Source organism: Megalobrama amblycephala, linkage group LG17 (genome assembly GCF_018812025.1).
Source record: "Megalobrama amblycephala isolate DHTTF-2021 linkage group LG17, ASM1881202v1, whole genome shotgun sequence".
NCBI classification, from domain to species: Eukaryota; Metazoa; Chordata; class Actinopteri; order Cypriniformes; family Xenocyprididae; genus Megalobrama; species Megalobrama amblycephala.
Window position 1 is genome coordinate 22,654,203 of NC_063060.1, and position 17,090 is coordinate 22,671,292.

At 43.5% G+C, this 17,090-nt stretch overlaps 1 protein-coding gene across 1 annotated transcript in view; it reads right to left on the reverse strand.

Annotated features, from left to right (window-relative positions):
- Window positions 1–2,737: 2,737 nt before the first annotated feature.
- The window catches only part of fgf12a (fibroblast growth factor 12a), a 311,326-nt gene continuing 296,973 nt past the window's right edge, over window positions 2,738–17,090 (reverse strand). Inside the window, exon 4 of the mRNA XM_048164785.1 lies at window positions 2,738–4,170. Within this exon, the coding sequence (XP_048020742.1) occupies window positions 4,055–4,170 (116 nt within the window). The 3' untranslated portion in view covers window positions 2,738–4,054. The remainder of the gene's footprint in view (window positions 4,171–17,090) is intronic.

A 17,090-nucleotide genomic window follows, 5' to 3' on the forward strand; every position in this document is an offset into this window, starting at 1 on the left:
TTTTTCAACTGCTTACACACAAAATCCTTAGGCCTACTTGTCACACAATTTCTGAAACCTGACACTTAAACACCAGAACCACCAAATCTGCAAAACCATACACCAATTCTTGGCCTTCGACTCAGTTTTCAATTTCATAAAACACTTTTTGCAAAACACAACACACAATTCTCTACGTAACACAAAAATGCAATTATGCAAAATACTGCAATTGTGATACCTGTGTAAATGCATTATTGCTGCCTCTGTGCTACATTAAATGCACTTACTGTAATGTACTTACTTACGGTGCCGCATTGTTGCCACATACATAATATTTTTTTCCACTCAATTATGTCATAATAACAAGATATTATGTCATTAAATTGACATCTTTTCTCGTAAAAACGAGATCATGTCGTTAAAACATCATTTTCCCGTAATAACGAGATATTATGTCGTTAAAACGACATATTTTCTCGTAAAAACGAGATCATGTCGTTAAAAAGTCATTTTCTCGTAAAAACAACATATTTTCTCGTAATAATGAGATATTATGTTGTTAAAACTACATCTTTTCTCGTAAAAACGAGATGTCATTAAAATGACATCTTTTTCACATTAAAACAACATTTTCTCGTAATAACGAAATATTATGTCGTTAAAATTACATATTTTGTACATGACGTGTATGTTTACCTTTATCTGATCTAGAGAACTTATATAGCCAAAATCAGTGCCTTTATCACACTTCCGTGCTCGAAAATCATGCAAATATAGTAATACCTTTCGATGCCTGTGCCCATAGAGTAATGAACACAATATTATTGTTTTATTGGTGTAGGGCTTATATCCCCATTTGTAAATATGCAGTTTCTAATAATAAAGCACAACTTTATCATTTAGCATTCCTTAAGGAAAATAAGTCGCACCTGATGTCACATGCATCGGGTCAAACTTACGTTTTTGAGAGGAGGAAAAAAAACAAAACAGATAAATCCCATTGGTGCATCAGTCGTATTTTATTATACATTCAAAAATAATGTAGCTAAAATACCGGTAAAAATGAAAATTTTACAAAAATTAGGCTATAAACCTGTAGGATATTTTAGGCTATTTCCACAACAAATCCTTAAAATGTAACGGTATTCGATACAAAACAAGAATGAAAAATATAAGTATAAAATAAACAAATAATAATGGCATTCATTAGCTTCAAACAATATTAATTTTAAAACCTAAACTAATTTATTTAAAGCAAAGCTTAAACTGAAACTTGGGCTCCTCTCTCATTCGGCCCGAATCCAAATATTAATTCAATTTAATTTTACTGCACAAATGCATAATAGTGTTTAAAATATTACATGTATTTGAAAAAATATTTAAAAATAATTTTTTTACCCACATATCGCCAATCTAGACATATACAGTAGCCTAAAATAAAGTTATTCTTAATGAAAACGCTTAATGTGAAAAATGCTTAACGTGGCTTAATGTAGGCCTACTAAGACAGTGATATTAACAGACCAAACTCGTAAACATCATACAAATAAACCATATGTACAGAAAAGCAGTTGAGCCCCGAATTTGAACACAGCACGTTTAATTTCATGTTAAAGGGGTGGTTCAATGTGTTTTCACTTTTTTAACTTTTAGTTAGTGTGTAATGTTGCTGCTTGAGCATAAACAGTATCTGCAAAGTTACAGCACTGAAAGTTCAATGCAAATGGAGATATTGTCTTTTAAAGTTATGGCAGTTTAATGGCTACAAAAACGACCGGTTTGGACTACAACAAACTTTTTTTTGGGTTGGTGACATCATAAACCCTGCAAAACACGCCCCCGGGAACATGCAAAAAAGTGGGCGAGGCCATGTCGCGCAGCATATAGAAGCGGAAGAGTTGTGTACAGCGGACGCTAGCAACATGACGCGTCAAAAGATATAGAACCCATTATAATCTGTGATATTTTTTTACACTGGATGCGCCACTGAAAACAGCTTCCAGAATCTACATGAGTTCAATGCTGGATTTGCACAGAGGCTATTACTTTAAAAGCAGAAGCTGCTGTTTATACTAATACTAATAAACCATATTATGTAGAGCAAAGCAGATGAGCCCAGAATATGAACGCAATTTGTTTAATTAGGCTACACACATTACCATTATAAAGAAAAACCTTAATGTCGCCTAATGTAGCCTACAAAGTGATATTAAAAGATAAAATTCTGCATTTCTGAAATTACATAACTTGCACAGAGTCACCTTTGATAACAGATTACTCCAAATTGTAATGCTGACATGCAGTTCCTGTAAAGCTGCTTTGAAACTATATTGTGAAAAGTGCTAGGCCTATACAAATAAATGTGAATTGAATAGACTATTTAATTTATAAACTGATCTAGGCTATATAAATCTAAACTCTTTTATAGATCAGATAAAGGTACTATATTTTGTACACGTCACATACAAAATATGTCATTTTAACGAGAAAAAGATGTCGTTTTAACATCATCTATTTATTACATGAAAAGATGTTGTTTTAATGACATAACATCTTGTTTTAACGACATAACATCTCGTTTTTATGAGGAAAGATGTCGTTTTAACGACATATCTCATTTTTATGAGAAAAGATGTCGTTTTAAGACCTAACATCTCGTTTTTACGAGAAAAGATGTTGTTCTAACGACATAATATCTCATTATTATGACATAGAGTGGAAAAAATATTATGTATGTGGCAGCAATGCACCACCGTACTTACTTGAGTAAAGTTGCTCAAGAGAATCCTTGGAAAATAAGCAGTGACGGGTGAAAGCTTTAAGTATCATACTTTTATTCTGAAACAATCCTAATTTCATTCTACTTCATAATATCAATGCATATTTTATACATCTCATTATTCATAATGCATATATGATAGTGTTTCATTTAGGTGAAAACATCTGCAAACATGAAAAATAAAGAGTTCTGTTTGTACACAGCGAAAGGACGCACTCCCATTACAGTGTTTTCTTGTCTGAAACTCATTTGATCTGGACAATCTTTGCACTGGGTGCCTGTTTCTACACTCTTTGTCACATACATGTTATTCATTTGACCATTTCTCACTTAACTATAAACATTTTTTTGAGGACTCATGCGTTTAAGTCTCTGCATTTTGTTGTACCTCATTGCTGCATATTTGTGCACAGCTCTCATGCCAATAATACTGGAAGACTTATGAATGCCAAACTCTTCCTAGTCCACAATCCACCCACCCTGTCCAGGTCAACTTCCTAGAAACCTCTACAGGGGCAACAAACTGGCCTTCTTTGTGCTTTTGACTGGACAGGGCTGGTGTCAGGGTTACACTTCTAAGACTAGGGCTTCCTGAGTTGCTTGTTATATTTTGAGCTAAATATAATACTTAAGTTTGCTTGGGTGAAAGGAAAATGTTTAATAATCATCTAAAGCTTAGCTGTACATCATTATAAAGATTGTCCCACTCCTGCTGAAACCAAGCTGCAGTTTAGAGGTGTTGAGCAGTGCCACGCGCACACACAAACATACACACATACAGTATACTTGTGCTGGACATATGTGCGTCAAGGCGGGCAAGATTTTTTAAGAAAGTGTTGCATGGATATTATCTCTTACCAAAATGAACAGGTCAAAACTACATAATATTCACAAACCGAATCAATAGCAATGACATTAAGCAAAAAGAGAAAGGTTTCCATTTTTCTTGACGACAATAAAGCATGAAGAGGTGATAGAGCATTCACATGAAAAAGAACACATGAGAATGTTTTAAAGCTCATTTCTCACACCATAAACCCCAAACAAAGAATATTACTATTGTTGTGAATCAAATGAACTTTGAACTTTTTTTGCATAAAATGTGAGTTCAACTCCTGATTGGAACTGTAACATTTAATTATCTTTTTTCCCCTCTCTGTTCTTCTAGAAGTTTTCTCAGGCAAGAGTTCAGTTTGTCATCTTGTAGCGTGTGTTACTATTCCCGTGGTTGGAGGCGCAAGGGTGAGGGGAAGGGGCTACTCTGCCACAGCAGCCTCCTGTGTTTGGGCCCTGCTATGTGGAGTTGTGGTTGACCACTTTGCCTCCGTTCATCGTTGGGGTTCCTGAGCTTTTCCTGGAGCGTTGCTTCTCTTCAATCTCATGCAGTGAAGGCTCTCTGTACATGCAAACTGCAATATGCAAACATATCAAGAGATTAATACTCATTACTTTCAAATGCAATCATTAAGAGTAATTAGATTTATGATTGAAACTATACTTTATAGATTTGCATTGTACATTTTGGATTTTTATTTAGAAAATGAAAAATGTACGAATGTTAAATGTTATTCTGTCTGGTTGCAGGTTTGATCGGTCTCTCTTTCTGCACGTTTTTTGTTTTGTTTTTCTTTTGCACATGCCTGTCGCATGCAGCTGATTGGGCTTTGTAATCAGTGCGGCCATGCATGTGCTTACAGCTGTTTCTCATTCTTTTTTTATTTGTGTTCCTATTTCTACCTCTCAGTTTTTCTCTTTCATTGCCAGTGTGTTTTGTCTATTTGACTACACATTTATTTCAGTTGTCTTGTTTTTTTTTTTTTTTTTTTTTTTGTCCAGCCCGGCTTTCTTATGCCAGTGATTCCTGCTACCTCTGGCTAGTGATTTACTTTGCCTTTATTGTAGTGGTCAAGGTCATATTACCAAATTTTTATATTGTCCAGCAAAAGATTGCGCCGGTCACTAAACAAGAGAGTCTTGGCGGGTGGCACTTCTATCTCTCCTCCGATTGGCTCACATACTATGGTTCTGTTATCAGGTGTTCGGCACTTGTTGATTCGATAGCAGATGGGAATTTTATGGATTCGACCTGGGCTTATGATCAGGGTCTTCCTGTATTTGTTCTTCTGTCTCCACTCATAGTTTATTCACTTAACAGACACGAGTTAATGACTCTCACCCATATTACCGGCCCGGTGAGTGTTGTTATCTCTGGTAACCGCATAGAGGAGCTAGAGTTTTATTTATTTAATTCTTCTTCTGTACCCATTGTACTGGGTCACCCATGGCTTTCTCTTCATAATCCGCATATAAATTGGGCAGACAATATTATTGTCATGGTTCCAGTCATTCCCGGACTACACTTCCCATTGGCAATCACCTGCACTCAATCCACCAATCATAAATCACCACACCCAGCTGCAGCACATTACCTGGACTATTTAAGCCATGCACTTCTTCACACTCATTGCGAGGTCTTGTTAACTCTTGTTACATTTCTGAGCGTTCATCATTCTGTTTGTCTGCCTGTTATTGTCCCAGTCTGTTCCCTGTCTACGATTCTCTGCTGCCTGCCTTTGGACTGTTTATTGTTTACTGGACTTGTGATTGATATCTGCCTGCCCTGATTCTACTGCCTGTTCCATGACCACGATTCTGCCTTGTCCCTGCTGTACCTGTTTGCCACTGTTTGACCCTTGCCTGTTTGACTACGAACTCTGTTTAATAAAAGCTGCAAATGGATCCTACCCTGAGTCCCGCCTCATTACAGAAGACCTCACCTAAACAAGGATCCAGCAGCTTTTCTGGAGAACACTGATTATATTAGAGAATATTTGGTCATTGCGTACTGTTCAGATCTACCAGATTGTGTGCTGATAGACTTTTTTTTGTGATGGCGTTAACCAGCCTATTCAGACTAAACTTAGACGAGAGGGACCGCGTTCATCACTCAATTGCTTTTTGGAATATGCATTATTGACTGTTGGCTCTCCATTTACTGTGGGTGTTGCGACACTACATCTATTCATGTAATGGCTGCCACACTAGAAAGCACTCACACAATGGTGGCCACAACAACACCAAGTCAAGTCACCGCTGATCTTCCTGAGCCAAGTCATGTCACAGTTGATCGTTGTGAGCCAAGTCAAGTCAAAGTTGATCTTTGTGAGCCAAGTCAAGTCATAGTTGATCTCCCTGAGCCAAGTCAAGTCACAGTTAAACTTCCTGAATCAAGTCAAGTCACAATTGATCTCCCAGAGCCTCACCACGTCTCAGCAGACCTCCCAGAGCCTCACCACATCTCAGCAGATCTTCCAGAGCCACGTCACGTCTCTGCTGACCTTCCAGAGCCAGGCATGTACGCTGATCTTCCAGAGCCACGTGACGTCTCCGCTGATCGCCCAGAGTCACGTCACGTCTCCGCTGATCACCCAGAGTCACGTCACGTCTCTGGACCCATCCAAGAGCGGATAGGATTGTTGTTCAGTGTGGACGATCCACCGCTGACTTCAGCACGAACAGCTGGAATTCCGAAGCCTCCGCCGGCCGCTTCGCACTCAAGCCCGCCGGCCGCTTCGCACTCAAGTCCGCCAGCCGCTTCGCACTCAAGCCTGCCGGTTGCTACGCACTCAAGCCCGCCGGTTGCTACGCACTCAAGCCCGCCGGTTGCTACGCACTCAAGCCCGCCGGTTGCTACGCACTCAAGCCCGCCGGTTGCTACGCACTCAAGCCCACCGGTTGCTACACACTCAAGCCAGCCGGTTGCTACGCACTCAAGCCCGCTGGTGTCTACGGACAAGATGGCCGATCCGCCAGTGTCTATGGACAGGATGGCCGCTCCGCCAGTGTCTACGGACAAGATGGCCACCCCGCCAGTGTCTATGGACAAGATGGCCACCCCGCCAGTGTCTACGGACAAGATGGCCACCCCGCCAGTGTCTACGGACAAGATGGTAGCACCAGAGCCCGAGACAGCTCCAGACTCCGCACCAGAGCCCGAGTCAGCTCCAGACTCTGCACCAGATCCCAAGTCAGCTCCAGACTCCACACCAGATCCTGAGTCAGCTCCAAACTCCGCACCAGATCCCGAGTCAGCACCAGAATCCGCACCAGAGCCTGAGCCAGCTCCAGACTCCACACCAGAGCCCGAGCCAGCTCCAGACTCCGCACCAGAGCCAGCTCCAGACTCCGCACCAGAGCCAGCTCCAGACTCCGCACCAGAGCCCAAGACAGCTCCAGACTCCGCACCAGCTGTCCACGAGGCTGCTCCAGCAGCCCATGAGTTCGTTCCTGCAGCCCATGAGTCCGTTCCCACAGCTCACGAGTCCGCTCCAGCGAGTAAAAAGTAGTCAATTCTAGTGTATGATTTGTGAACATGAGAGTAAAAGGAAAAATCCCTATCTGTCGGATGCTGAAGCCTCCAAATATCGACCATATTTCTAGATTTGGTTAGGTTGTTAAGTGTTTGTATGGAGGTAATTGTAGGTGGTGGTTTTGACGATAGTCTATCCATATAAGGATCTAAGTAACAGTTGAAATCCCCACCAACTATTACATTTGAAGAGTTTGCATCAGGAATTACACTAAAGATTTTGTGAAAAATTGGGGCCATATATATTAAGCAAAGTTATTGGGAGAGAATTAATATGCCCAGATACCATTATGTATCTACCCTGAGGATCAGCAACCATGGATGAAAGTCGAAAAAGAACATTATTTCGAAAAAGAATAGCTACACCTCTAGCTTTGGCATTGAATGGGGCCTGGTAAACTTGCGATATCCAGTTGGTCCTGAGTCTGCACTGATGAGTTACACTAAGGTGGGTTTCCTGGAGAAATATTGTATCAGCCTTGAGTGATTTCAAATGTGCAAACACACTACTTCTTTTAATTACATGGCCAAGCCCTCTTACATTCCAAGAAGCCAATGTGATAGCTTCTCCCTTAATGTTAGTCATCAAACTCTACAATTAAAGATTGGAACATTGAAATGAGGCAGTCCAGTAAAAAAAAAAAATTACACAAGACAGAAACATGTAGAACTCTTTAGAACTTAGAACTTCAACCCACCCCCTCCCACATCCGGCTTCCCCGAAATGAAGCACTTTGCCCCCTATTCAAGCCGAAAACACTACTTGCATGTAAGTAGTAGGAGGATCCATCACGTCACTTCGATCGCGGCGATCCCGCTCGACTCCACTTCCAAGTTATAAACATTTCAGTCTAGAACTATTAACAATAACGCCGTCCATATAGATACAGTTTGCAAACACTCTTAATGAAAACAAAAACTATAACGTATCAACAGGCAGTATAAAGTATTTTAAGAGTGATACCAGTGTTGTGCATATGTCTCTACTCCTGTCTCAGCCTGGTCTCCACAAATTTCGCAGCCTCTATAGGGTCAGTGAAGGTCTTGAACTGTCCGTTGTGCTGAACACGGAGACGCGCAGGAAAGCGAAGACTGTGTGTCACCTTTAGCTCTCTCAGTTCGCGCATCACTTCGCTGAATGCCCTTCGCTGTTCCATAACTTCTGAAGTGTAGTCCGGAAAGATATAAACCTTGTGACTGTTGTATTCTAGGGTGCGATCTCGGCAAAGTCAAAGAATTAATTCCTCTTCCTGAAAGAAATGCACTCGTGCAATAATGATGCGGGGCCTCTCCCCATCTGATGGCCTTGAGCGCACGGTGAGCACGGTCAATGACCAGCGGTCCTTGAAAGTGAGTCTCCCCCAGTAGTTTTGGAATCAACGCTGCAACAAACTCGGTCGGTCTCCCTTTCTCCTCTCCCTCAGGGATACCAATTATTTTTATATCGTTGCGTCGAGATCGCCCTTCTAAGTCATTGACCTTCGCTTTAAGAGTTTTATTGGTCTTCTGCAAATCAGTCAAAGTCGCTTCAAGAGAGCATAAACGGCCCTCGTGGTCCTGTGCTTGACCCTCAACAGTCTCCACTCTCTCCGCAAAATCCCGTACCGATGTTTGTAGAGACCTAAAGTCTTCCTCAAACTTGTCAAATCTTTCATTTATGGTTGCAAGAATCCTGTTTGATATCTTTTCTTACATCAACGGTGTATCATCATCGTCGGCAGAAGCTTGACTAACAGTGGGATTAGCTTCGTCACAACTAGCCATCGGCTGAGGTCCAGAACTTTCCGATGTTTTTGCTGATTTTAAAGGCATTTTCGCGGATCAAGGTGTTGATCAATTGAGAGATATAACCTAAATAAGTTCACAACACACGTATATATGAAATAAAAAATAAAGACGGCGTCTTGTTTCACTAATTTTAAAACTTGGCGTGGAGGAGCTCAATGAAACACGTCTACTCCATGCACACCTCAGCAGCGCCCCCTGCCGCTCACGAATTCTGACCCGTCATGACCGCCCACAAACTCTGACCCACCATGGCCGCCCACGAACTCTGACCTGCTGTGGTCGCCTACGAACTCTGAACCCGCCTTGGTGTCCCCCTTGCCTGTTTGACTACGATCCTACCCTGAGCCCCGCCTCGTTACAATAATTTTTTCTTGGAGTTCCCGTTGTCATTCTGTTTGTCTTGGCTCTGCTCTGTCTTCTGTTTCTTTTTCTTCTGTGTTGCTGAAGGAGGAAGTGGATATATCTCAAGTTCGCGATATTTACCATGATCTGTGGGCGGTCTTTAGTCAGTCCCGAGCCACTTCTTTTCCTCCTCATCGACCATATGATTGTGCTATCGATCTCCTCCCGGGCACTTCTCCGCCTCACGGACATATCTTCTCTTTGTCTGCACCTGAGCGTGAGGCTATGGAAAAGTATCTGTCTGAATCTCTGCCAGCAGGTCTGATTTGTCCCTCTTCTTCTCCTCCAGAAGGTGCAGGGTTCTTTTTCGTGAAGAAGGATGGCTCTCTGTGCCCTTGTATTGACTATCGAGTGCTGAATGACATGACTGTTAAGAACAGGCACCCCCTGCCTTTAATGTCTATGGTCTTCGAGGTCTTGAGCGGCGCAAAGTTTTTCACGAAGCTGGACCCACGCAATGCTTATCATCTTGTCCGTATGAGGGAGGGGGACGAATGGAAAATGGCTTTTAATACACCTACGGGGCACTTTGAATATTTAATTGTTTGGATATGATCAATGATTTTGTGTTTGTGTACCTTGATGATATCTTAATCTTTTCTCATTCTTTTAAGGGACACGTTCATGTGCATGTCAGGCGGGTGCTTCAGCAGCTGCTAGAGAATTCATCGTTTGTGAAGGTGGAAAAGTGTATTTTTCATGCCCAGTTGGTTTCGTTCCTGGGGTCTGTCATCTCGGCGGAGGGGATTCGCATGGACCCTGCGAAGGTGAGATCTGTTTTCTAATTGACCGGTGCCTGGCTCTAGAAAGGCGTTACAACAATTTCTTGGTTTTGTTCATTTTTATAGACACTTTATCAGGAATTTTGATTAGGTAGCAGCACCTCTGACAGCATTAAGTTATGCTGGTTCTTTACCTGATTCTAACAGACAATTTGTGGTGGAGGTGGATGCTTCAGAGGTAGGAGTCAGAGCAGTTCTCTCCCAAAGATCCCCTCAGGATAATAAATTACATCCTTGTGCTTATTTTTCCCATTGCCTTTCTCCCTCGGAGAGAAATTATGACATCGGCAACAGAGAAGGGGAGTGGCATCATTGGCTGGAGAGGATGTGATTTCGGTGTGGACTGACCACAAATCTTCTTCTTCTTCATTTAATTTATAAAGCGCTTTTCACAATACTTATTGTTTCTAAGCAGCTTCACAGTGACAATAGGAACACTCTTATCAAGCTAAAGTTGGTTTTTGATTGAATCACTTCCGTTGTAAAAATTGTTAATTATTACTTTAGGGGCCACTTAGATGACACCTTTCCTACCGAAGACCGAACACCTTTAATGCATTCTTGCCGTTCATTTACATGTTTAATCTATAGGTTTGCGTGTTTGAGTGTGTATGTGCTTAGAAGTGATATTTGCCAAATTACTTGTCTGGTCTGCATAATACAGAAAAGTTTGTTGTGTCCACGGATCTATGTGAACTGGAATAATTTTGATAACATTTTATCTATACATAGGGAAAGGAAAGAGAAGGAGGCTGTAATGAATGGACGCGATCAAAATGCTTTAGGCATTGTAAAATCCTCCCTTTTCTCTCCTGTTGTTCAAACTAAGTCATCGGCTCCAAAGAGTCACAAAACCAGTTCTCTTCAAAGGTTCGTTATCACCTCGGCTCCCATGAAAGACCTTAATAGAGACGGTGTCTGGAGCTCTCTGCAAGCTTCAAAGACAGGAGGTGATCCCCTCTCCACATCCCCATCAACCAGCCATTTGGTCCACAGACTACAGATAAACTTCCAATACACTTTGGAAAAAGGATATTGACTCCATTTTTACCCACAATAAAACTGCCCTAACTGTATATTGTATTTTCGCTGTGTTTCAATGTATGTCCTTATGTTATATTAACCTAACTATGATTCTTTAGTTATGTCAGGGTAACTTCAAATGCCTATATCCAGGTGTATGTATTACTGCTTGAATGTCTTTGAACCCCCATCTTTCTTAGTATCAAAAGAATCCTCTCTTCATTTCATAATTAATGGTGTATAGTATGCTATGATAAAATCCATTAGAATATTGTTACCATGCTTTTGTGGAAAACTGCATAAATTCTCCAGACCAACATAAACATGCAAATAGGGTGACAAGATAGAACAAAGACTTTCTCTTGGTCAGTTTTGATTGATCACCTCACCGAAATGGGTGTGAACTGATAGGGTCTTTAAGGGTCTTTTTAGGGTCCTGTCTCCTTCCGTCAACTTTATCTTCAAATTAATTTCATTGGATTCAACATGGACCACTCAGAAGAACCCAAGCAAACACTTCAGCGCACTCCTGACAAAATCATCAAGAATCTGCAGAATCTACCGCATCTGGACTTATTCAGCAACCAAAGTCAATGCAAGTACCCGTTTGCAGCCTTTAGACGCGTTTCAAAGTGTTATGGTTATGTTATGTTTGGTGTTAGTTTCATTCCTGTGTGTTTGTTTCCTGTGCTTCAGTTATGTGTTTATTTGTGTTATGTGTTATTTGCATTTTAGTTAGTCTCCTTGGTTACTGATTACGTTCAGGTGTCTGTCATTATGTTTCTTGTGTATTTATACTCCCTGTATCTTTCAGTTGATTGCCAGTTCTCGTCTATGTATGGGGTGTTTGTTGCTACCCGTTTGCTGTGCTATGTTAATAAACCCTCGTATTGGAATTATCTTCTTCTTCATCTGCTTTCCTGCAACACACTTGTAACACCAAGTTATTGTGCCCCTTTTATGGTGACCCTGATTCTTTGATGTTTTTCGCAGGTTGTGGTTAACTGTTGTAATCTTGCCATTCTCTTCTCTCTCTCTCTCTCTCTCTTTCTTTCCTTCACTTTCTTTATTCTGTATATAATCTTTGCTTAGTTTAGTTGTGTGTGTAGTCTAACATAGTTTTGTTTATTAAACCATTATATCCACGCTTATTGTCTCTGTATTGATGCTCACAAATCAAAGTCTCTTAAACGTTTTGATCTAGTTTGATCTATGCTATTACCCTGCTAGTACTTTATATTGTTGAAAAAAGTTATTCTTTCTTGGCCAGGATGATAATTTATTTCCTAGAATTGATAACTGATTATGCTGTTTGTTCGCTTAGACAAGCTGATTAAATAATTGTAAAATTAATTCTGCTACAGTCTGAAACTGTAAATATTTATAATTAATGATAATTCATTATGGTTAATTATTCATTTCTTTTGAGCTGAATTGCTACAGGCCTTCGCAGGGGATAGTTTAGTTGAAACGTCAGGGCTGCGTTATCATCATGTCTAGATGCAGGTTCTTCATCTAATCTAGATACGGCCTGGATCTGGCAGGCTGCGGCAAACCTCTGGATAAACAGAGAGAGACTAATATTAGCGTAGATGCCATTCTTCTTATGATGTAGCGAGTACATCAGGTGTTATGGGAAGTGTTCCTGGTTCCGGCTGATCTATGCAGCCTAACAATTTACATGATTTGAATTATAGAAGTAGATGTATTATGTGTATGCAAGTTTAAACAGATGTGTTTTTAGTCTAGATTTAAACTGACAGAGTGTGTCTGCTTCCCAAACAATGCTAGGAAGATCTACCGCCTACGGTTGATTTTGATATTCTATGTATTATCAACTGTCCAGAATTCTGAGATCACAATAGACGTGAAGGAGTATAATGCTTTAAGAGCTCGCTCAGGTACTGGGGAGCTAAACCATTTAGTGCTTTGTAAGTAAGTAGCAAGATTTTAAAATCTATACGATGTTTAACAGGGAGCCAATGCAGTGTTGATGTCACAAATGTGGCCTCTGTGGCTCCCTCCGATCACCACCAGAGGGCTCCCTCACCTGAGTACTAACTTTATCACGGACTACATTTCCCATAATCCCGTACCTGGTCCTAATTACCCACACACCTGATTCATATCCCTTGGACTATTTAAGAACACTCACACTCTCACCCATTGCGAAGTCTTGTTTTGCCCCGGCTGACACTACTGAGCGTTTTTCCTTGTGATCTGTATTCTTGAGTATGACCTTGGATTGTTTATTCTCATCGTGATTGTTTGCTGCCTGCCCTGTTCATTCCCTGCCTGGATATCTGGATTACCCTGCCTTGTCTGCCGCCTGCCCTGACCCTTTGCCTGTCCCTGTTTACGATTCTGTTCTGTCTTGGATATTGTTATTGTCACGGTTCATGAATCCGCTGTCTCATTCTGGTGGCTGTGTGATGGTGTGGGTGTGTCACCTGATTGTTTTGTGTGGGCGTCGCCGCTGATTGTTGATCAGCGGCAGCTGTGAGCAATTACCATCTGCCTATATAACGCCTTGTCTTTCGTCTCTTGTTTGTCAGATCGTTGTGCGGTGTCCGCGTGTTGTTTCCTGTGTTGCTTGTTGTGTGTTTCCCTGGACTGGACTTTGATTCATTGCTTCCTGGTTTTCGTGTTCTCATTGGATTACTCTCTGGACTTCACTCACGGATTACTTCACGGACACTGCTCTTCGGTCACCACTCATCACGGATCTTCACCGCCCATCGACGTCCCTGTGTTACCACTCTCCTGCTGACTGTTATATGTTCTTTGTGTATGTTGTATCTGACTACCTTCGGTGTGAAGCTCTATTAAAGAGATTTAACTTGCATCTGCATCCTCCCTTCATTCCGTGACAGAACGATCTGACCAACATGGATGCAGCGAGTTCAGCAGCTTTAACGGAGTTCATCAACCACAGCATCTCCCGCATGGACCAGCAGCAGGAGAGCATCACTTCCACCGGACGCGCTGTCCAAGCGCTGGTAACACAGGTGTCCGAGCTCTCCCGGGAACTTCAACAACTTCGCGCTCCCACTGCGCCACCCACACCGCCTGTTCCCCCGCGTCGCTGGAGCGACGCGATCTACCGGAGCCCCGCCTGCCTGTGCCCCAGAGTTACGCCGGTGAGCCAGAGTTTTGCAGAGCTTTTCTGAATAAGTGTTCCTTGCATTTTTCTCTGCAGCCTCGTACGTTCGAGCATGAGGAATCCAAGGTGGTGTTCGTCCTTACATTGTTGACTGGGAAGGCGGCCTTATGGGGAACGGCGGTGTGGGAGAATAAAGACCCATGCTGCTCCTCGTTCCAGGCACTCTCCGCCGAGATGAAGAGGGTGTTCGACCGTGCGGTTGCAGGCAAGGAGGCCGCTCGCCAGCTCACCGAACTCAAGCAGGGCAGCCGCACGGTCGCGGATTATGCCATCCAGTTCCGCACCCTCGCGGCGGAGTGCCGTTGGAACGAGGAGGCGCAGTGGGATGTGTTCCTGCATGGGCTGGCCGGCCGTATTCACCGCGAGATTTACACCCTGGACCTTCCTCAGACTTTCAACGGGCTGGTTGATCTCGCTTTACGGGTGGATTCCCGCCTCCAGAAACTGGAGTTTTTGGAGGCCCCCAGCACCAGACTACAGGGAGCGGAGGGCCGGACGGCCAGCGCTGCTAATACGGTCGGTCCCGCCACAGATCCTGAGCCCATGCAGGTAGGGAGAGCTCGGCTTTCCCGGGAGGAGAGAGAAAGGCGGAGATCCCTGGGCTTATGCCTTTACTGTGGAGCATCGGGACATCTTCTCAGGTCTTGTCCAGTAAAAAGACCAAGCCTGATAGTAAACTCGAGGCTACTATCGGGCGGGATCTCCGCTGAGAAGTCCTCACCATCACCTCTTCTCCTGGTAAGACTGAGATGGGCGGCTCACAACATCACCTGCAATGCACTCGTCGACTCCGGGGCTGAGGGGAACTTTATGGACACCAGCTACGCACTACAGCACGGACTACCCATCTCTTCACTCCCTTACCTGGTTACAGTCAACGCACTCAACGGTCAACGTCTTCCTAACATCTCTCAGATCACGGATTACGTCACCCTCATCACCTCCGGTAACCACAACGAAAGGATTCAGTTTATGCTTATGGACTCACCGCAAGCACCCGTAGTTCTCGGACACCCCTGGCTCACCAAGCACAATCCTCGGATCGACTGGCAACTCAACACCATCACCGAGTGGAGCACTTTGTGTCACAGGTCTTGTCTTGTGTCTGCTTGTCCCACGGTGTCTGTCTCTGTGTTACAGGAAAAGGCTGCGGATTTGTCTAACGTGCCCGCGGAGTATCTGGACCTGAAGGAAGTGTTCAGTAAGTCCCGTGCTGCTTCTCTCCCTCCTCATCGTCCCTATGACTGTGCCATAGACTTAGTTCCGGGTAAGTCTCCGCCTAAGGGCAAATTATACTCTCTGTCTGTTCCCGAGAGGGAGGCCATGGAGAAATACATTTCTGATTCTCTGGCAGCCAAGTTCATCCGCCCTTCCTCTTCTCCAGCGGGGGCGGGGTTCTTTTTTGTGGGGAAGAAGGACGGATCTCTGCGACCTTGTATTGATTACCGAGGGTTGAACAACATCACGTTAAAGAATACTTACCCTTTGCCGTTGATGTCTTCAGCCTTTGAGAGGTTGCAGGGAGCGTCCGTTTTCACTAAATTGGACTTGAGGAACGCTTATCATTTGGTTCGCATCAGGAAGGGGGATGAATGGAAGACCGCTTTTAACACCCCTAGAGGGCACTTTGAATACTTGGTTATGCCCTTCGGGCTTTCCAACTCGCCCGCGGTCTTCCAGGCACTCGTCAATGACGTGTTGAGAGACATGGTTGATCAGTTCATTTATGTCTACCTGGATGACATATTGATATTTTCGTCATCTCTCCAGGAACATGTTCAACACGTCAGACGAGTGCTCCAGCGTCTGCTAGAGAATGGGCTTTTTGTCAAGGCGGAGAAATGCGAATTTCATGCACAGTCTGTTTCCTTTCTAGGGTACATCGTCTCGTCCGAGGGAATTCGCATGGATCCTGACAAGGTTAAGGCTGTGGTGGATTGGCCAAGTCCAGATTCCCGTAAGGCCCTACAGCGGTTTCTGGGGTTTGCCAATTTTTACCGGCGTTTTATTCGCAATTTCAGCCAGCTAGCCGCGCCTCTGACCGCCTTGACCTCACCACAAACGACCTTCAGGTGGTCAGATGCAGCTCAGGTTGCATTTGCCAAACTGAAGAGTCGCTTCGTTTCGGCTCCCATTCTTATCGCCCCTGATCCTTCGCGTCAGTTCGTGGTGGAGGTCGATGCGTCAGAGGTGGGGGTAGGAGCAGTTCTTTCCCAGCGGGCGCCCTCGGACGGTAAGATGCATCCCTGCGCGTATTTTTCTTATCGTTTGTCTCCCGCTGAACGCAATTATGACATTGGTAACAGAGAGTTGTTGGCAGTCAAATTAGCGTTGGAAGAATGGCGTCATTGGTTGGAGGGGTCTGGGGTACCCTTCATCGTTTGGACTGATCACAAGAACCTAGAATATATTCGATCGGCTAAAAGACTCAACTCCAGGCAGGCTCGGTGGGCACTTTTTTTCGGACGTTTTGATTTTGCTCTATCGTACCGCCCGGGCTCCAAGAACATCAAGCCCGATTCTTTATCTCGTATTTTTGATCCATCCGAGCGCCCGTCTACTCCCGAGTGTATTCTTCCTGAGACATTAGTAGTCTCCACTCTTACATGGGAGGTCGAATCGAAGGTCCTGGCGGCCTTAGAAGGGGTAATGCCTCCGCCCGGGTGCCCACCGAACCGTTTGTTTGTGCCGGAGGAGTTAAGGTCCTGCGTCATCAAGTGGGGGCATTGTTCCAACGTGGCTTGTCATCCAGGGGTTAATCGAACCAGATTTTTGGTTAAGCAACGATTCTGGTGGCCTGCT